This window comes from Pogoniulus pusillus, chromosome 32, assembly GCF_015220805.1.
Source record: "Pogoniulus pusillus isolate bPogPus1 chromosome 32, bPogPus1.pri, whole genome shotgun sequence".
Classification (NCBI taxonomy): Eukaryota; Metazoa; Chordata; class Aves; order Piciformes; family Lybiidae; genus Pogoniulus; species Pogoniulus pusillus.
The window spans coordinates 12,146,844-12,167,857 of NC_087295.1; the positions used below are offsets into that span (position 1 = coordinate 12,146,844).

At 48.9% G+C, this 21,014-nt stretch overlaps 1 protein-coding gene and 1 long non-coding RNA gene across 2 annotated transcripts in view; one reads left to right on the forward strand and one right to left on the reverse strand.

Moving 5' to 3' along the window:
- ADCY1 (adenylate cyclase 1) overlaps window positions 1–21,014 on the forward strand; it is a 174,394-nt gene that overhangs the window by 130,893 nt on the left and 22,487 nt on the right. Inside the window, exons 11-14 of the mRNA XM_064169698.1 lie at window positions 1,465–1,549; window positions 6,384–6,473; window positions 11,995–12,251; window positions 14,316–14,442. Of these exons, the coding sequence (XP_064025768.1) occupies window positions 1,465–1,549; window positions 6,384–6,473; window positions 11,995–12,251; window positions 14,316–14,442 (559 nt within the window). The remainder of the gene's footprint in view (window positions 1–1,464; window positions 1,550–6,383; window positions 6,474–11,994; window positions 12,252–14,315; window positions 14,443–21,014) is intronic.
- The window catches only part of LOC135189389 (uncharacterized), an 84,275-nt gene that overhangs the window by 57,943 nt on the left and 5,318 nt on the right, over window positions 1–21,014 (reverse strand). Inside the window, exon 3 of the long non-coding RNA XR_010308060.1 lies at window positions 11,960–12,055. This is a non-coding gene — a long non-coding RNA (uncharacterized LOC135189389). The remainder of the gene's footprint in view (window positions 1–11,959; window positions 12,056–21,014) is intronic.

The following is a 21,014-nucleotide window of genomic DNA, read 5'->3' on the forward strand; positions in this document are numbered from 1 at the left end:
GTGTAGACCAGATATTAGGAAACATTTTTTCACAGCAAGAGTGGTCAGACATTGGAATGGGCTGTCCAGGCAAGTGATTGAGTCACCAACCCCTGGGTATGTTTAAAAATCACTTGAATGTAGTGCTTGGGAGTATGGTTTAGGGTGAGCCTTGAAGAATAGGGCTGTTAGTTGGACCTGGTAATCCTGAGGGGCTTTTCCAACCTGGATGCTTCTGTGACTCTGCTGCTGTACAGCCCTGGTCCAATGGTTGCCTTAGGCCACACTGTCCCTGTGGATAAACCAAAGCACCAGGACTGATGAATGACTTTTTGCCAGCTTTCTGACATCCACAAGTGATGTGAGAACACAAGTGTTCCAGCAAGACAGGTTTTCTGGGGGAGGGAAGTGTTTAGTCTGCACCTCTCATAAAGAGCAAGCCAATTTTACAAGGTCAGGAGAGGGAAGATGAAGAATTAAAATGTTTATTACAGCAACTTTGCAAAATCACTGAGGAAGACTCAAAAGGAGGGTGCTGGTCTCTTTCATCAGAAGCAGGGATCACTGCCTGCTCTGATTTTGTTTGTCTGGATAAGTGAGTGAATTGACTGACCTCTGATTTGTGAATCTTGGAGAAGGAGAGATTAGAAGAGGAAAAGCATCTGGTAACTTACACAGCTGCCAAATAATTGGGTTACACATTCTGCTTATGAGAGTCATCATTAGCCCACAATTAGGAAGAGTCTCTCTTGGCACACCATTTAGATGAACATTGGAGCTGCCTTGATTTCCTGGCTGAGGTCACAGCTGGGTTCATATACAAGAGTTCCAGAATCAGGAACAATGACTTTAAGCTAGAGGAGGGCAGATTTAGACTGGATCTAAAGGAAGAATCCTTTACAGTGAGGATGGTGAGACACTGGCACAGGTTGCCCAGGAAGGTTGTGAATGCCTGCTTCCTGGAGGTGTTCAGGGCCAGGTTGGATGGGGCCTTGAGCAACCTGGTCTAGTGGAAGATGTCCCTGCCCATGGTATGGATGTTCAGGGCCAGGTTGGATGGGGCCTTGAGCAACCTGGTCTAGTGGAAGGTGTCCCTGCCCATGGTATGGATGTTCAAGGCCAGGTTGGATGGGGCCTTGAGCAACCTGGTCTAGTGGAAGATGTCCCTGCCCATGGTATGGATGTTCAAGGCCAGGTTGGATGGGGCCTTGAGCAACCTGGTCTAGTGGAAGGTGTCCCTGCCCATGGCATGGGGTTTGGAACTAGGTGATCTTTAAGGTCCCTTCTAACCCAAACCATTCTATGATATGACAATGAAGAGCATTTACAGATTCCTCATCCTTAAGAGCAGTGCATTACAGTGTGAAACATTAAAGCAAGGCTGAGGGAGAGATCCTCTAAAATACCACTTCAGAAAGACCTCTGTGCCTTTTGCTCTCATCTTCTGAGTTGCATGACTTTACTTCTGTTGTCTTTTGATTTTAGGAGTACCATAGTTCTTGTTCTCCTGGTGTTCTGCATATGCTTCCTAGTGGCTTGTATTATGTACCTACATGTCACACGAGTACAAGTAAGTGATTTAAGCTTTTTATGACTGTTCTTCCTTTGGTGGCTGATCTGTTTCTCCCTTGGAATATGAAGCCATCAGTACACACTTCACATACTCAGGGTCTGAAATCTGTGTGCTGTTCAACTTCATTGCTAAGTAAGGCATTAGGCACATCAAAGATGATTCACCTGAAATCAGACTTTCTACATGAGTAATGATGACAGCAGTGTAGCATTTGGTGCCAGCAGTGCCATTCATTTTGTCTGGGTTGCTCTGTTTTCCCTGAACACCTGCCACTGCCTACCAAATTGTAGGATTGCAGAATCCCAGCAGGGTGGAGGTTGGAAGGGACCTGTGAAGATCACCTAGTTCAAACACCCTGGTAGAGTAGGAGCACGCAGAGGAGATCACCCAGGCACATGTCCAGGAGGGTTTGGTATCCAAATTGCAGGATGGCAGAATCCCAGCAGGGTGGAGAATCATAGAATCAAGCAGGTTAGAAGAGATCTTCAAGCTCATCCAGCCCAACCTAGCACCCAGCCCTGGCCAGTCAACCAGACCATGGCACTAAGTGCCCCAGCCAGGCTTGGCTTCAACACCTAAAGGCACAGAGACTCCACCACCTCCCTGGGCAGCCCATTCCAATGCCAATCACTCTCTCTGACAACAACTTCCTCCTAACATCCAGCCTAGACCTCCCCTGCCACAACTTCACACTGTGTCCCCTTGGTCTCTTGCTGCTTGCCTGGCAGAAGAGCCCAACCCCACCTGGCTACAGCCTCCGTTCAGGTAGCTGTAGACAGCGATGAGCTCTGCCCTGAGCCTCCTCTGCTGCAGGCTGCACACCCCCAGCTCCCTCAGCCTCTCCTCACAGGGCTGTGCTCCAGGCCCCTCCCCAGCTTTGTCGCCCTCCTGTGGACACCTTCCAGTACTGCAACATCTCTCTTGAACTGAGGAGCCCAGAACTGGACACAGCACTCAAAGTGTGGCCTGACCAGTGCTGAGCACAGGGGAAAAATAACCTCCCTTGTGCTACTGGCCACACTGCTCCTGATCCAGGCCAGGATGCCTGTATCAGGAGGTTGGAAGGGACCTGTGAAGATCACCTATTCAAACACCCTGGTAGAGTAAGAGCACGCAGAGGAGTTCACCCAGGAACACGTCCAGGAGGGTTTGGTATTGAGGCTGACTTTTCCCTCCGTTCTGACTATGGACTACATTGGTTCTCCCTCCCATTCCAACTGATATCTGGGTGTAAAATCCTTCCAGCTTCCCCTTTGTTTTCCAAATTTCCCCTGCCAAAGCAGCAGCTGTTCTGATGGTAAAAGCAAAACGTTTTGCACATCCAACCCTTGCCCTTTTCAAACCCTTTAGTACTGATTAATTCTGCCTTCTCTTTTCCCAACAGTAATGATGCAGAGGGACGTTTGGTTGTCGTAGAAGAGAACTAGGTCTGCCAGATCAGAATAAAGCAACTACAGCCTAATCTTCTGATGAAAGAAATCTGTAGTGGCTTAATCTAAATTTAGTCTTTTCAGACAACTATCAGGAGAAAACACCCACACAGTTAATCAGCTTTGCTGATTAGAGCACACTAAATTTTAGTTAAGGGGAAAAAAAATGCCCTTTGGCAGGAGGGAAGTAATTGTTTTCATGGCAACATAAATAGTATATTAGCAGAGTGTTTGGTCCTGAGCAGATCTTTGTTTATAAAGCTCTGCAATTATCTGGGAGAAATTTTGATGACCTCTTTTGTTTCATCAAGGCACAGGAGGTTAGAATCTGTTGTTCAGCCTATGGATGCTACAGACACAGATGTAGCTTGGAGGGAGTTGCTTCCCTCGATGCCATTTACTTGAGGCTAATGCAAAGCTAAGTTTTGCTCCAGCAGTTTTGGCAGTCAATGGGATTTGACTTTAATCCAGGTTCCTCTAGAGATTTAGTACCTTACAGGATCAAAGCCAGGACTAGAAAAAGAAAGAAAGGCAAAGACTCAGAATATTTCAGTTTGAAATGTTACAGTGAAAATCTCTCTTGCATAATAAATGTGTACCTACTGGGTTCAGTTTTGGGGCCCTCACTCCAAGAAGGACATTTAGGTTCTGAAGAGCAACAAAGATGATGAAGGATCTGGTAAACAGTCTTGTGAAGAGCAGCTGAGGGAACTGGAGATGCTTAGTCTGGAGAAAAGGAGGCTTAGGGGAGACCTTCTGTCTCTCTACGACTTCCTGAAAGGAGGTTGGAGGCAGGTGCATGTTGATCTCCTCTCTTGAGTAGTAAGTGATAGGATGAGAGGAGATGGCCTCAGGTTGCACCAGGGGAGGTTTAGCTTGGATATTAGAAGCAACTTCTTGACTGAAAACATTCCCAAAGACTGGAACAAGCTCCCAAGGGAGGTGGTTGAATCCCCATCCCCAGAGATGCTTCAAAGAGGCAGAGATGTGGTGCTGAGGAATGTGATTTAGCACCAGGCTTGGTAGAGTTAGAAGATGGTTAGAATCAGTTTTTGATGATCTGGATGAGAGGATTGAGTCCAGCATCAGCAGGTTTGCAGTTGACACCAAGCTAGGAGCAGGTGTGGAGCTGTTGGAAGGTAGGAGAGCCCTGCAGAGGGACCTGGACAGGCTGGATGGATGGGCAGAGGCCAATGGGATAAGACTGAACAAGGCCAAGTGCAGGGTTCTGCACTTTGGCCACAACAACCCCAAGCAGCACTACAGGCTGGGGACAGAGTGGCTGAGAGCAGCCAAGAAGAAAGGGACCAGGGGATACTGATAGGTAGTAGGCTGAAGATGAGGCAGCAGTGTGCCCAGGTGGCCAAGAAAGCCAATGGCATCCTGGGCTGGATCGGAAACAATGTGGGCAGCAGGACAAGGGAGGTTCTTCTGCCTCTGTGCTCAGCACTGCTTGAGTTCTGTGTCCAGTTCTGGGCTCCTCCATTCAAGAGAGATGTTGAGGTGCTGGAAGGTGCCCAGAGGAGGGCAACAAAGCTGGTGAAGGGCCTGGAGCACAGCCCTGTGAGGAGAGGCTGAGGGAGCTGGGGGTGTGCAGCCTGCAGAAGAGGAGGCTCAGGGCAGAGCTCATTGCTGTCTGCAACTCCCTGAAGGGAGGTTGTAGCCAGGTGGGGTTGGTCTCTTCTGCCAGGCAAGCAGCAACAGAAGAAGGGGACACAGTGTGAAGTTGTGGCAGGGGAGGTTCAGGCTGGATGTTAGGAGGAAGTTGTTGTCAGAGAGAGTGATTGGCATTGGAATGGGCTGCCCAGGGAGGTGGTGGAGTCTCTGTGCCTGGAGGTGCTGAAGCAAAGCCTGGCTGAGGCATTTACTGCCATGGTCTGGTTGATTGGCTAGGGCTGGGTGCTAGGTTGGCCTGGATGAGCTTGGAGGTCTCTTCCAACCTGCTTGATTCTATGAATGATCTAAAAGATCTTTTCCAAGCCAAACAATTTTCTGTTTCTCTCTCTCCTCACTGAGTACTGAATTTTAAACCACTCATCCCCTCATTTTGATCAGGCTTTTGGCCCTTCTTTGCTGTTTTACACTGGACAAGTGACTCAAGTTCTCTGTGCTTAAGCATTCGAATGTCTCACTCCTAAAACTACATAACCCTGTTTTACTGTGGCAATTATCCAGCACTTTGGGGATCTGACATTAGTTATTTTCTTAATAAACACTCTACAAAGAAAAGAGAGCAGAGCTCTAAATTCTCTGCTATTGTATAAAGGCAGATGCAGGCTTTAAATGCCTGAAAGCCAGAAGCATGAATATTTTCAGTGTCAGTCAGATTTAATTCAGACAGGTCTCGCACCCTACCTGTTAAAGGTTTATTTGCTATTGTAACCCATGCCAGCATCTGCATTAAGAAAAGTAACCAGCAGATCAAGGCAAGTTCTCCTCTACTTTGCCCTGATGAGAACACTTCTGTAGTGTAGTGACCAGTTCTGGGCTCCTCAGCTCAAGAGGGACAGGGATATACTGGAGAGAGTCCAATGAATGTTGTGAGGATGATAGAGGGACTGAAGCTTTTGTCTGCTGAGAAAAGATACTGGTAGATAGCAGCTGAAGATGAGCCAGCAGTGTGCCCAGGTAGCCAAGAGAGCCAGTGGCATCCTGGCCTGGATCAGGAGCAGTGTGGCCAGCAGGACAAGGGAGGTTATCCTGCCTCTGTGCTCAGCACTGCTCAGGCCACACCTTGAGTGCTGTGTCCAGTTCTGGGCTCCTCAATTCAAGAGAGATGTTGCAGTGCTGGAAGGTGTCCACAGGAGGGCGACAAAGCTGGTGAGGGGCCTGGAACACAGCCCTGTGAGGAGAGGCTGAGGGAGCTGGGGGTGTGCAGCCTGCAGAAGAGGAGGCTCAGGGCAGAGCTCATTGCTGTCTGCAACTCCCTTGAAGGGAGGCTGTAGCCAGGTGGGGTTGAGCTCTTCTGCCAGGCAAGCAGCAATAGAACAAGAGGACACAGTGTGAAGTTGTGGCAGGGGAGGTCTAGGCTGGATGTTAGGAGGAAGTAGTTGGCAGAGAGAGTGATTGGCATTGGAATGGGCTGCCCAGGGAGGTGGTGGAGTTGCTGTCCCTGGAGGTGTTCAGGAAAAGCCTGGCTGAGGCACTTAGTGCCATGGTCTGGTTGACTGGCTAGGGCTGGGTGCTAGGTTGGCCTGGATGATCTTGGAGGTCTCTCCCAACCTGGTGGATTCTGTGATTCCATGATTCTATGATTGTATGCTTTGCAGTGAAGGCAAAACTTCCTTATCACATACTTCTTTCTATAGGCTGCTAAAAAAGAACAACTCTGCTTTAAAAAGCCATTTTCCACTATTTACCTCTAAACCTCTCTTTTGTTTTCCCTATTTTTTCTTCCTCAGTGTTTTCCAGGGTGCCTGACAATACAAATTCGTACCATTTTGTGTATTTTTATTGTGATCTTAATATACTCTGTGGCTCAAGGATGTGTGGTGAGTATTGAAACCAAATACCACTTCTGTTAACTTGCTGTTTGAAGAGCGACCTGGTGTTGATGCATTAACCACAGAACATATTTTGGGCTGCTGAGTGTCTCCTCCTTTCATTATTCATCCTGGCAGAGCATGTTCCTTCAAAACTAAAGCCCTTTGCTATAGCTTGAACTTTCACTGCCCTGACTCAGTGTTGAATAAGTATGGCATAGCCCTTAGCAAATTACACAGCTAATGTCTACTCCACACCTATAGCCCTTTTTATGTCAAACCTTGGTCTCATACAGGCTGCTGGTGTCATGTGCTTCATGGATGATGAAAAACCCCCACCTGCTGTCTCAAGTTGTTCTGGGGAAGGTCTAGGCTGGATGTTCAGAGCAAGTTGTTGGCAGAGATAGTGAATGGCATTGGATTGAGCTGCCCCGGGAGGTGGTGGAGTCACCATCCATGGAGGTGTTGAAGCAAAGCCTGGATGAGGCACTTAGTGCCATGGTCTGGTTGATTGGCTAGGGCTGGGTGCTAGGTTGGCCTGGATGAGCTTGGAGGTCTCTTCCAACCTGGTTGGTTCTATGATTCTATGGATGAGGCACTTAGTGCCATGGTCTGGTTGATTAGCTAGGGCTGGGTGCTAGGTTGGAGTGGATGAGCTTGGAGGTCTCTTCCAACCTGATTGGTTCTATGATTCTATGGATGAGGCACTTAGTGCCATGGTCTGGTTGATTGACTAGGGCTGGGTGCTAGGTTGGGCTGGATGAGCTTGGAGGTCTTTTCCAACCTGGTTGGTTCTATGATTCTATGGGTGAGGCACTTAGTGCCATGGTCTGGTTGACTGGCTAGGGCTGGGTGCTAGGTTGGCCTGGATGAGCTTGGAGGTCTCTTCCAACCTGCTTGATTCTGTGATTCTATGATTCTTGCCCTGGCATTTTACAGAATGCATTTCTGTGTAATGACAAGAGGGTATTTTTAGTGCAGGCAGATCAGAGAAGAGAACAAGATCTTAAGTATGGGGAATAAAGTGTGGGGATCATTGAGGAGCCAGAAGAGTTTCTTGCACTGTGATAGTTCCACAGTGCTTTCGTACGTGATGTCTTGGATGCTCCTCTTGTATGGAGCGAACTTGCTCAACCCTCCTGAAAGTGAGCTTCTTTTACTTTCAAGTAACAGCCAGTTCTGCAGGGTGGACTTGAATGTCAAATGGGATTTAAAGTTCCAGCTAAGTGTTTGGCATTTCGTTGCCTTGTCAAATTCCTAGTGCTCAATTTCAGCATCCTGGCTGCTAATGCTAATGAATTAAACATGTTAAGGTTCCCAGAGGAAAGAATGCACACAAAAATAGTCCTCTAAACACAATTGGAAATGCTGAGGAGGCAGATGTCTCAAATCATGCCTCTCTGCGGGGTCTTGGCTGTGTGTTCCTGCCAGTAGGGAGGCAGTGATTTCACCAGCAGCTCACAGTGCTGGCTGAGATGCCAAGCCCCTTGCTCCGGATTTGCTCTACTCGCTCCTTCCTTGGACCTGCCCTGAGAGTATCTACCAAGCTGATGACCTCCGTGAACTGAATGGGCAGAGGATCCTTTGCCTGTGTGTTCCAATGTCCTGAGAGGTACCAAGAATTCCTGATGTTCAGACATTTCTGGGAATTCCTGAACACCAGCTGTGGGAGTAACCCAAAGCTCTATAGCACACAGACGTACGTGGAGTCCTTCATGTCCATAGGAGCACAGAAGGACAGAATCATAGAAGAGTTTGGGTTGGAAGAGACTTTAAAGATCATATAGTTCCAACCCCCTGCCGTGGCCAGGGATGTTTTCCACTAGACTGTGTTGCTCAAGCCAGGTGGGGTTGGTCTCTTCTCCCAGGCAACCAGCAAGAGAAGAAGGGGACAGAGTCTCAAGTTGTGGCAGGGCAGGTCTAGGCTGGATGTTAGGAGGAAGTTGTTGTCAGAGAGAGTGATTGGCATTGGAATGGGCTGCCCAGGGAGGTGGTGGAGTCACATTGTCCCTGAGCATGTTCCAGCAAAGCCTGGCTGGGGCACTTAGTGCCATGATCTGGTTGATTGGCTAGGGCTGGGTGCTAGGTTGGCCTGTCTGAGCTTGGAAGTCTTTTCCAACCTGGTTGATTCTATAGATGAGGCACTTAGTGCCATGGTCTGGTTGATTAGCTAGGGCTGGGTGCTAGGTTGGCCTGGATGAGCTTGGAGGTCACTTCCAACCTGGTTGATTCTATGATTCTATGATAAGGTCACATCCAACCTGGTCTTGAACATCTCCATGACTTCCCTGAGCAACCTGTGCCACTGTCTTGCCACCCTCACTGGAAAGAATTTCTTCCTAATATCCAGTCTAAATCCTCTCTCTTCCATTTTAAATCTCCTACTCCTCATCCTGTCACTACAATCCATTGCAAAAATCTATCTACAGCTTTCCTGTAGCCCCCTTTCAGGTACTGGAAGGCCACTATAAGTCCTCCTGGAGCCTTCCCTTCTCCAGGCTGAATATCCCCACCTCTCACAGCCTGTCCCCATAGTGGAGATGCTCTAGCCCTCTGATCATCTTCATGACCTCCTCTGGACACACTCCAACAGTTCCAAGTCCCTCTGATGCTGGGGGCCCCAGCACTGCAGGTGGGGTTTCACTAGAGGAGAGTAAAGAAGAGGAGGCTCAGGGGTGATCTTATTACTGTCTACAACTACCTGAAGGGACATTGTAGCCAGGTGGGGGGTGGCCTCTTCTCCCAGGTAACCAGCAATAGAACAAGGGGACACAGTCTCAAGTTGTGCCAGGGTAGGTCTAGGCTGGATATTAGGAAGAAGTTCTTCACAGAGAGAGTGATTGGCATTGGAATGGGCTGCCCAGGGAGGTGGTGGAGGCAACATCCCTGGAGGTGTTGAAGCAAAGACTGGATGAGGCACTTAGTGCCATGGTCTGGTTGACTGGATAGGGCAGGGTGATAGGTTGGACTGGATGAGCTTGGAGGTCTCTTCCAACCTGGTTGATTCTATGATTCTAAAGTGGCAGAATCACCTCTCTCATCCTGCTGCTCATACTTCCTCTGATGCACACTGTTACCTTCTGAGCTGCAAGCAACCACTGCCAGCTCCTATTGAGTTTTTCAGCAACCAGCCCCAATTGCATGAAGTTGTGCAGTGCCTCCAGGCTAGCTGGCAACTCAGCAAGTTCTGTGTATCTGTCTTTTGGGACTGAGACAAATGGTATGACAGCTGGAAGCCTGTGTGGATCAGGCCCCATAGCTGTGCCGCTGGGCAGCCGAACAAAGCGCCGTCGCTGCCACTTCAAGGCGGTGTCACTGAAAGGCATTGCAAGGGCTAAGGAAATGTTCCACATCAGCTGAAGGAAGGCAGAGTAGAATTCTGAAGCCTTGGCCCTCCAAGAAGGCAGAGTAGAATTCTGAAGCCTTGCCCTCCCCCAGGAAGGCAGTGATTATTCAGTTACAACTTAGAGTAGGTCACACATAAACCTTTGTCCTTTACTGAAGCAAAAATGAGCTGCGACCATTGAAAGTTCTAGGGCAGCTGTTTAATGGGTGGAAATCATTAGGTCCTGCTGGGTAATGCCTCTAGAATTCTCAGCTAGTAGAAGAGCTAGGAGTTGAGGTTTCACTGTCAGGGGTAGAGCAGATGGTGTTTCCCTGGATGGGTTGCACACGATTTACAAAGCCTGTGTTTTCAGAGGAGGTGAGTACAAGCAGCATGTGTAAAGGTCTTGAACATAATCACATGAAATGGATTTTCTCTTCCTCATGGTGTTAGCAATTATGAGTTTAACTCACATTTTATCAGCTGTGTCTCCTCTTTTTAAATGACTGCAGCCCTCTCTACACTCTATTGCCTCATCACCTTTTTGGGTTGTCAGTTATTTTACAGCAGGTTGTAAAATGCCATTATTGATGGTTAGGATAAAATCAGGTCTAATGGCACACTTCAAAAGGCAAGCTTAAGTGCAAGGCATGGCTTATGTGGCAGTGCTGTTAAAATGAATTTCACACTACCCATTTCTGCTCTTGCCCTCTCCCTTCATAAGAGGTGGACAGTTGAAGTGCAATTCAAACTGGAGCTCTAAAGACTTGCAAAATGCACCAGCAGTTCCTCCCTTCCTTGAGTAACAGCTCTGAGATGTGTACAGGCTGTGGAAGAAGCAGGTTAAATGTCCTCAGATTTCCCATAAGAAAGTCACTAAAACGTTTTCTTTCTTTGTTTTTTTTTAATATAGTTTTATTTTATTTTGCAGTCCAGGGAGGAAATTGAGCTGCTTGAACAACTGAAATGGCAGGGATTATGAATGATGAGGAGTCTTGATGACATTTGAACGTATTTAGATGCATTTGTATCATGTGTGGTAGCAGAAACAGAGGTGGAGAAAAGATACTGTACATATTTAGCTTCTCAAGTATTAAAATGGAATCATGGAATCATAGAATCAAGCAGGTTGGAAGAGACCTCCAAGCTCATCCAGGCCAACCTAGCACCCAGCCCTAGCCAGTCAACCAGACCATGGCACTAAGTGCCCCATCCAGGCTTTGCTGGAACACACTCAGGGACAATGACTCCACCACCTCCCTGGGCAGCCCATTCCAATGCCAATCACTCTCTCTGACAACAACTTCCTCCTAACATCCAGCCTAGACCTCTCCTGCCACAACTCCACACTGTGTCCCCTCGTTCTGTTGCTGCTTGCCTGGCAGAACAGCCCAACCCCACCTGGCTACAGCCTCCCTTCAGGGAGTTGCAGACAGCAATGAGCTCTGCCCTGAGCCTCCTCTTCTGCAGGCTGCACACCCCCAGCTCCCTCAGCCTCTCCTCACAGGGCTGTGCTCCAGGCCCCTCACCAGCTTCATTGCCCTTCTCTGGACACCTTCCAGCACCTCAACATCTCTCTTGAATGGAGGAGCCCTGTGAGGAGAGGCTCAGGAGCTGGGGGTGTGCAGCCTGCAGAAGAGGAGTCTCAGGGCAGACCTCATTGCTGCCTACAACTACCTGAAGGGAGGCTGTAGCCAGGTGGGGTTGGGCTCTTCTGCCAGGCAGCCAGCACCAGAAGGAAGGGGACACAGTGTGAAGTTGTGGCAGAGGAGGTCTAGGCTGGATGTTAGGAGGAAGTTGTTGACAGAGAGAGTGATTGGCATTGGAATGGGCTGCCCAGGGAGGTGGTGGAGTCACTGTCCCTGGAGGTGTTGAAACAAAGCCTGGATGAGGCACTTAGTGCCATGATCTGGTTGACTGGACAGGGCTGGGTGCTAGGTTGGCCTGGATGAGCTTGGAGGTCTCTTCCAACCTGGCTAATTGTATGCTTCTATGATTGCAATGAACAAAGTGTCTCCCACCTCATTCTGGCTAGAGTGCTGCAGAGAAAAGGGAGGGTTTTTACCAGAGCAGTGAGCTGGATGTAAACTCTGAAGCCATAATTTCACAACTGGAGATTAGCCGCAGGCAATCCCCTTACCAGCTGCATTTCTGTTTATTCCATATTTACCTTTGTCTCTTTCTCTCCCCTCCTTTCTTTTCCAGGTTGGCTGCATGCCTTGGGTTTGGAATACCAATTCCAGCAGTTCAATAGTTATCATTTCTCCTGGTGGAACAAATAAAACAATGAATGAACTTCCATGCGACACAGCCCACTACGCTTTCCTCTCCTGTGTGGTGGGGACCCTCACCTTGGCAATATTTCTACGTGTATCTTCCTTGCCAAAAATGATTCTCCTGCTTTTTGTTACAATTTTGTACATAGTTATTCTGGAACTCAGTGGTTACAGAAAAGCAGTAGGGTAGGTATCTTGCAAAGGGTGTTTCGCTTTAGCGAGTCGTGCCACTGACTGCTCATCTGTGAACCTTGAAACTGGAGCAGGGTAGGTTTAGGCTGGGCATAAGCAGGAAGGTAGTCACAGTGAGAGTGGTGAGAGCCTTGAATGGGTTGCCCAGGGAGGTGGTTGAAGCCTCATCCCTGGAAGTGTTTAAGGCCAGGCTGGATGAGGCTCTGGCCAAGCTGTTCCTGATGGCAGAAACATGCAGCCATTCAGATGATGAAGTGATGGTATCCTTTAGCAGATTGGAAGTGGAGGTTTTAAGTTCCTCCTTCAGTTCTTTCATGCTGTCTTTAGTCTCTGTGGTCATAGTTTTTATGACAGAGACTAGGGCAGAATGTGACAAGCTGTCCTCTGTCTGCTTCAGTTGGTCAGTGACTTCAACAGTGAGAGGCCTTCCATTATCACTCCTTGATAGAAACCTGCTAGCCAAGATGTTAGCATAGGATGAAGGAGCAAGCCTATGAGTGCAGCAGCCATCACCATTGCTTCCTTTTCACAGCCTATCATCTAATTCTTCTCATCCAAATGTCCCAGCTAGGCTCAAGCTAGCACACAGGATAGGGTGTCCCTGGGCATGGCAGGGGGGTTGGAACTAGATGATCCTTGTGGTCCCTTCCAACCCTGACTCATTCTATGATTCTAGTGTGAACCAACCAGGTGATGGCTGAGGTAAAAGTCATTAGAAGAAAGCAGTAATGCCTGAAAAGGGCTCTGTGTATTTCCCCCAGGAGATCTGTTTATTTCCACAGAACCATAAAACCACAGGACCATTTTGGTTGGAAAAGACCTTTTAAGACCATTGAGTCCAACCATTCTCTAACTCTACCAAGGCTGGGGCTAAATCATGACTCTAAACACTGGAACAGTTTACTCAGAGATGTGGTGGAGGTTCCATGCCTGGAGACATTCAAGGTCAAATTTGATGGAGCCCTGAGCAACCTGATCTAGTTGAGGGTGTCCTTGCTGACTGCAGGGGTGTTGGACAGGATGACCTTCAAAGGTCCCTTCCAACTCAATGCAATCTGTGATTCTGTGAATTGCCCTCTAGTTTTCAGTGCAGTTTAGGGCTGCATACTCAACAGAACATAAGAACTACTCCAGCCATCTTCTCCTCAGGATCTATTAATGTCCATCAACAGGAGATCAGCACTGAGGAACTAGCAACTGCCACTTCAGTATGCTGTAGCTTCATGCTGAGGTACTTCAGCTGAACGCGCTGCAGTTTAAGTACAACATGAAATAGAATTGAAAGCTTCACTCCCAAATTTCAGCAGCCCTCAATCAATTCCAATTTCATTCAAGCTCTCTGCTTTTGAGAGGTGTGATAGTTCCTAATTAAAAGCATGGACACACCTTAAAAAAACCACAAGGACCTGAAATGTTGATGTGATGCAGTGATCAGATTTACTGGCACTCATCATCTCGGTTTAATGACTCCCTCCAGAGAAGGCAAGTATCTGGCTAGGGCTGGGTGCTAGGCTGGACTGGATGATCTTGGAGGTCTCTTCCAACCTGGTTGATTCTATTATTCTATGATTCTATCTGAAGGGGACCTACAGGAAGGCTGGGGAGGGACTATTGACAAGGTCTTGAAATGGCAGGATGAGCAGTAATGGGTTTAAACTGGCAGAGGGGAGATTGAAACTAGATGTTAGCAAAGGGTTCTTTGCAGTGAGGGTGGGGAGACACTGGCACAGGTTGCCCAGGGAGGCTGTGGAGCACAGAATCACCCAATGTGATCTTTGATCACATTGGGTGATTCTGTGCTCCACAACCTTCCTGGAGGTGTTCAAAGCCAGGTTGGATGAGTCCTTCAGCAACCTGTTCTAGCAGGATATGTCCCTACCTATGGCAGGCGGTTGGAACTGGCAGATCCTTGAGGTCCCTTCCAACCTAACCCGTTCTCTGCTTCTCTGATTAGGGAACACCCACCTATTCCAGACTGAAGTTTTGCTGTTTAAAAGTGTGGAGTGTAAGGCACTGGAAAGCCTGGTGTAACTCATTTCCTTTGCTTTTGTTTTCAAGGGGTGGCTCCTTTTATATGCGCGGCTACGAACCAATCCTAGCCATTTTGCTCTTTTCTTGTGCTTTGGCACTGCATTCCAGGCAGGTGGATTTGAAGCTGCGTCTGGACTACCTCTGGGCTGTGCAGGTAAGTCACAGAGCTTTTCTTCCTAATGTTCATTCACACAAAACAATGCCCTGCAGAGAAAAGGACTTGGGGGTGCTGGTGACAGCAGTGTGCACTTGCGGCCCAGAGGGCAGATGGCATCCTGGGCTGCATCAAAAGATGTGTGGTCAGCAGATGCAGAGGGGCAGGATCATCTCTCCTATGAGGAAAGGCTGCAAGAGGTGGGGATGTTCAGTCTGGACAGGAGAAGGCTCCAGGGAGAATTCAGACCTGCATATCATAGAATCATAGCATCAGTCAGGGTTGGAAAGGACCACAAGGAGCAGCCAGTTCCAACCCCCCTGCCATGCTCAGGGACACCCTACCCTAGAGCAGGCTGCCCAGAGCCCCATCCAGCCTGGCCTTAAACACCTCCAGGCATGAGGCCTCAACCACCTCCCTGGGCAACCCATTCCAGCCTCTCACCACTCTCATGCTCAACAACTTCCTCCTCACCTCCACTCTGACTCCAGCTTTGCTCCATTCCCCCCAGTCCTGTCACTCCCTGATGGGGACCTACAGGCGAGCAGAGAAGGGACTGTTAAGAAGGGCTACAGTGGTAGAACAAGGAACAATGGTTTGAAACTGGAGCAGGTTAGATTAAGGAAGGGCATAAGGAGGAAGATTTTTACAGTGAGAGTGGTGAAATACTGGAACAGATCAGCCAGGGGATTCAGGGTACCTGTGCTGACTGCAGGGGGATTGGACAAGATGACCAGAGAAGGGTGACGAGGCTGGGGAGAGGCCTTGAGCACAGCCCTACGAGGAGAGGCTGAGGGAGCTGGGATTGGTTAGCCTGGAGAAGAGGAGGCTCAGGACAGACCTTATTGCTGTCTACAACTACCTGAGGGGTGGTTGTGGCCAGGAGGAGGTTGCTCTCTTCTCTCAGGTGGCCAGCACCAGAACGAGAGGACACAGCCTCAGGCTGTGCCAGGGGAGATTTAGGCTGGAGGTGAGGAGAAAGTTCTTCCCTGAGAGAGTCATTGGACACTGGAATGGGCTGCCCGGGCAGGTGGTGGAGTCGCCGTCCCTGGAGCTGTTCAAGGCAGGACTGGACGTGGCACTTGGTGCCATGGTCTGGCCTTGAGCTCTGTGGTAAAGGGTTGGACTTGATGGTCTGTGAGGTCTCTTCCAACCCTGATGAGACTGTGACCTTTGAGGGCCCCTTCCAACATGGTACATTCTGTGATTCTGACTCCTTTTCACCTGGTTTGCAAATACATTCAGAACAAATGAGCTGGACTAAGACACTTGCAGAAGTTTTCATGTCTGTTGGGCTTTGTAGAGAGAAAGAAGAGAGTTTTCTTTCCATGGATCTATAAACTTCATTTGCTTTGGAGAAGTGATTTTATTGCTCATATGTTCCACAAGAGTACCTCGTTAATGAATTACTTTGTACACTTCAAAATCAGTATTTCTGTCTAAGGTGCATTATATACAACATAAATTGGACATTGAACTGTTGGAGTAGGTCCAGAGGAGGCTATGAAGATGATCACAGGGCTAAAGCACCTCCCCTATGGCCACAGGCTGCGAGAGTTGTGGCTGTTCAGCCTGGAGAAGAGAAGACTCCAGGGAGATCTTACAGAAGCCTTGCAGTACCTGAGCAAGGCTTCAGAAGAGCTGGGGAGGGACCTCATACAAGGGCTTGTAGGGATAGGGTAAGTGAGCTGGAAGAGGGCAGGTTTAGACTGGATACTAGGAATAAATTCTCTCCAATGAATCATAGAATCACAGAATCAGCCAGGTTGGAAGAGACCTCAGACATCATCCAGTCCAACCTAGCACCCAGCCCTATCCAGTCAACCAGACCATGTCACTGAGTGGTGAGACACTGGAACAAATTGTCCAGGGACCTCACACAAGGCCTTGTAGTGATAGAATAAGTGAGCTGGAAGAGGGGCAGATTTAGACTGGATACTAGGAAGAAATTCTCTCCAATGAATCATAGGATCACAGAATCAACCAGGTTGGAAGAGACCTCTAATATCATCCAGTCCAACCTAGCACCCAGCCCTAGCCAGTCAATGAGACCATGGCATTGAGTGGTGAGACACTGGAACAGACTGCCCAGGGACCTCATACCAGGGCTTGTAGTGATAGGGTAAGTGAGCTGGAAGAGGGCAGGTTTAGACTGGATACTAGGAATAAATTCTCTCCAATGAATCATAGAATCATAGAATCAGCCAGGTTGGAAGAGACCTCAGACATCATCCAGTCCAACCTAGCACGCAGCCCTGTCCAATCAACCAGACCATGGCACTAAGTGGTGAGACACTGGAACAAATTGTCCAGGGACCTCATACAAGGGCTTGTAGTGATAGAGTAAGTGAGCTGGAAGAGGGCAGATTTAGACTGGATATTAGGAAGACTTTCTCTCCAATGAATCATAGAATCACAGAATCAGCGAGGCTGGAAGAGACCTCCAAGCCCATCCAGTCCAACCTAGCACCCAGCCCTGTCCAATCAACCAGACCATGGCACTAAGTGGTGAGACACTGGAACAAGTTGCCCAGGGAGGTTGTGGATGCCCTCTCTGATATATTCAAGCCAGATTGGATGAGACTGCCCATTGGAACAAGGTGACCTTTAAAGGTCCCTTCCAACCCACATAATTCTATGATTCTATTGTTACGAACAGAGGGAATTGCAAACGCTGGAAGTTGGCTGTTAGCAGTCCAAACTTTAGATAAATTAAATCCATGTTCTTGTGGATATTCTTTTTTCCTTTGTCTCATAATACAAATAGGGCTGAAAAGAAGTTGATGTTCAGGCAAACTGAAAAGAAGCAAATAAAAGTGCTAAGGGCAAATTAGGTCTAGACTGCTAGTGGAAATTACATCTCTGTTCGTACCATGCAGTGCAGTCATGGAACCTTTTGCCAAAGGAAGCTCAGAAATTCACTTATGGTACAAAGTCCATGGACTTTGAAAAACAAAATACGTTTCCTATCTGTCAGAAAGAAGTTTAGATTGCCTATGAGGAAAAATTCCTTCACTGAAAGAGTGGTCAGGCATTCAGACAGGCTGCCCAGGGAGGTGGTAGAGTCACCGCCTCTGGAGGTGTCCAAAAAATGAGGAAGGTAGGAGAGCCCTGCAGAGGGACCTGGCCAGGCTGGATGGGTGGGTAGAGGCCAATGGGATGAGACTGAACAAGGCCAAGTGCAGGGTTCTGCACTTTGGCCACAACAACCCCAAGCAGCACTACAGGCTGGGGACAGAGTGGCTGAGAGCAGCCAGGAAGAAAGGGACCTGGGGGTACTGGTAGAGAGTAGCTGAAGCTGAGCCAGCAGTGTGCCCAAGTGGCCAAGAGAGCCAATGGCATCCTGGCCTGGATCAGGAGCAGTGTGGCCAGCAGGACAAGGGAGGTTATTCTGCCCCTGTGCTCAGCACTGCTCAGGCCACACCTTGAGTGCTGGGTCCAGTTCTGGGCTCCTCAATTCAAGAGAGAGGTTGAGGTGCTGGAAGGTGTCCAGAGGAGGGCAACAAAGCTGGTGAGGGGCCTGGAACACAAACCCTGTGAGGAGAGGCTGAGGGAGCTGGGGGTGTGCAGCCTGCAGAAGAGGAGGCTGTAGCCAGGTGGGGTTGGGCTCTTCTGCCAGGCAAGCAGCAACAGAAGAAGGGGACACAGTGTGAAGTTGTGGCAGGGCAGGTCTAGGCTGGATGTTACGAGGAAGTTGTTGGCAGAGAGAGTGATTGGCATTGGAATGGGCTGCCCAGGGAGGTGGTGGAGTCACCATCCCTGGAGGTGTTGAAGCCAAGCCTGGCTGAGGCACTTAGTGCCATGGTCTGGTTGACTGGACAGGGCTGGGTGCTAGATTGGCCTGGATGAGCTTGGAGGTCTCTTCCAACCTGCTTGATTCTGTGATTCTCTGATTTTGCTGGGATATTTTTTCCTGTGTCAAATTTCACCTTTTTGACTATCACAGCATTGCCAGGAGAATATCTGTTGGCTCTTGTTTTGTGAGGGTTTGGGTTTTGTTTGAGCAGGCAGTGCGAGGAGAATTTAATCTCCGACACAACATTGTTGAGTGTTCAGTGTGCCTCATGTGGCAGTAAATGTGGGTAGCAAACACAGGAGCATTTTGCTAACTTCTGACTGGTAACCACTTTGGATTATGCAAATTATTCCAGAAAACCAGAGGGGGAAAAAATGACCCAAAATGCTAGCCATGTGGATGCTATCCACAAGGACTTGGACAGGCTTGAAAGGTGAGCCCAGGCCAACCTCATGGAGGGGGACAAGGCCAAGTGCAAGGTCCTACACTTGGGTCAGGACAATCTCAAGCAGACTGGGTGAAGAGTGACTCAAGAGCAGCCTTGAGGAGGGTGCTGGTTGCTGAAAAACTCAACATGAGCTGGCAATGGTTGCTGGCAGCCCAGTAGGTCACTGTGTCCTGGGCTGCATCCAAAGAAGCCCTATGAGGAGAGGCTGAGGGAGCTGGGGGTGTGCAGCCTGCAGAAGAAGAGGCTCAGGGCAGAGCTCATTGCTGTCTACAACTCCCTGAAGGGAGGCTGTAGCCAGGTGGGGTTGGGCTCTTCTGCCAGGCAAGCAGCAACAGAACAAGGGGACACAGTGTGAAGTTGTGGCAGGGCAGGTCTAGGCTGGATGTTAGGAGGAAGTTGTTGTCAGAGAGAGTGATTGGCATTGGAATGGGCTGCCCAGGGAGGTGGTGGAGTCACTGTCCCTGGAGGTGTTGAAGCAAAGCCTGGCTGAGGCACTTAGTGCCATGGTCTGGTTGATTGGCTAGGGCTGGGTGCTAGGTTGGCCTAGATGAGTTTGGAGGTCTCTTCCAACCTGCTTGATTCTGTGATTCTATGGTTCTGTGCCAGCCCTGGACATGTTTCAGAGCCAGACTGGATCTGACCTTGTGTAACTTGATCTCTGCTAAGAGGTGTCTCTGTCCATAGAAAGGGGCTGGAACTAAATGCTGGTTTAAGGTCACTTCCATTGCAAGCCATTCCATGATTAATAGGGCTCTGACATAAGGTGTTAAACGTGCTGCACACACTAAAGGTGTTGTAAACAAGGTGGTGCTAATAGTGCCTAATCCTCTCTCTCTCAAACTGCTTGAAAGCAGAGTGAAGCTGATCTTTAAGGTCACTTCCAACCCAAACTGTTCTAGGATTCTACACGATTGACTGCTACATCCTTTAGGGAATGCTAGGATATAATTCGTGTGTCTTTGCCAATCCAGGACACTTGGGAGAGCTCTGCCTTTCAGGGTCTTAGCTAGATAAGCAAAAACCTGGCCCTGTAGCAGCAGTGTGATGGTCTCTCCTCTGGGGCTGTAGTGCCACCTTCAGGTACAAGGATGATGTTTGTGCAGCACCAGTGCCCGACTGCTTTTTCAGCTGTGTCTTGGAACCATGCATGTGCACAGAATCTCAGAACTAACCAGCTTGGAAAAGTCTAATCTGTCACCTAACACCTTCTCATTAACTAAACCATGGCACTAAGTGCCTCATCCAGCCTCCTCTTAAACACCTCCAGAGACTGTGACTCCCTGGGCAGCTCATGCCAATGCCAGTCACTTGCTGTGAAGAACTTCCTCAAGTCCAGCCTGAACCTGCCCTGGCACAGCTTGAGACTGTGTCCTCTATTAAACAGCAGTAACAGACATCCTGGGGTAGATATAGAGCTGTGGTTCAACTTATTACTGTCTACAACTACCTGAAGGGGCATTGTAGCCAGGTGGGGGGTGGCCTCTTCTGCCAGGCAACCAGCAACAGAACAAGGGGACACAGTCTCAAGTTGTGCCAGGGTAGGTCTAGGCTGGATATTAGGAAGAAGTTCTTCACAGAGAGAGTGATTGGCATTGGAATGGGCTGCCCAGGGAGGTGGTGGAGGCACTGTCCCTGGGGGTCTTCAAGAAAAGCCTGGATGAGGCACTTCAAGGAAAGCCTGGATGAGGCACTTAGTGCCATGGTCTAGTTCATTGGTTAGGGCAGGGTGCTAGGTTGGACTGGATGAGCTTGGAGGTCTCTTCCAACCTGGTTGATTCTATGATTCTATGATTCAACTGCTGTTAAAGTTCACATTAAGGATGAGCTTGGAGACAGCTAAAGTCATGGCTGGGTGATGAAAACCTCAGTGTAAGTAAGCAATGGCTGCTTGCCAGCTGTGGCCTGGGCTGCAGCAAAAGAAGTGTGACCAGCAGCACAAGAGAGGTGATTCTGCCCCTCAGCTCTGCTCTCGTGAGACCCCACCTGGAGTACTGCATCCAGTTCTAGGGCCACCACCACAGGAGGGACACATGGGATAACTCTTCAGTCAGTGGCATTGCTAGAGGTGAGACAACAGCTTAGACTGATTCCTGAGCAGAGGATGGGTAACCAGTTACCAGAACAACTCAAAACAAAGCCACCTTCTAAATGGTGCAGTTCTGCAGAGCCAGTTCAGTTCTGCAGAGCAGCCCAGCTGCCCATGGCTACCAAAGAAGTAGAAAGCACAAGCAGAATGTGAGAAATGGTGGAGTTTATTCCCATCTGTTGTCTTTCTCACTTATTTTCACAATTATCTGCCTTGGCTTTTGAGCCAGCAGGTGCTGGATA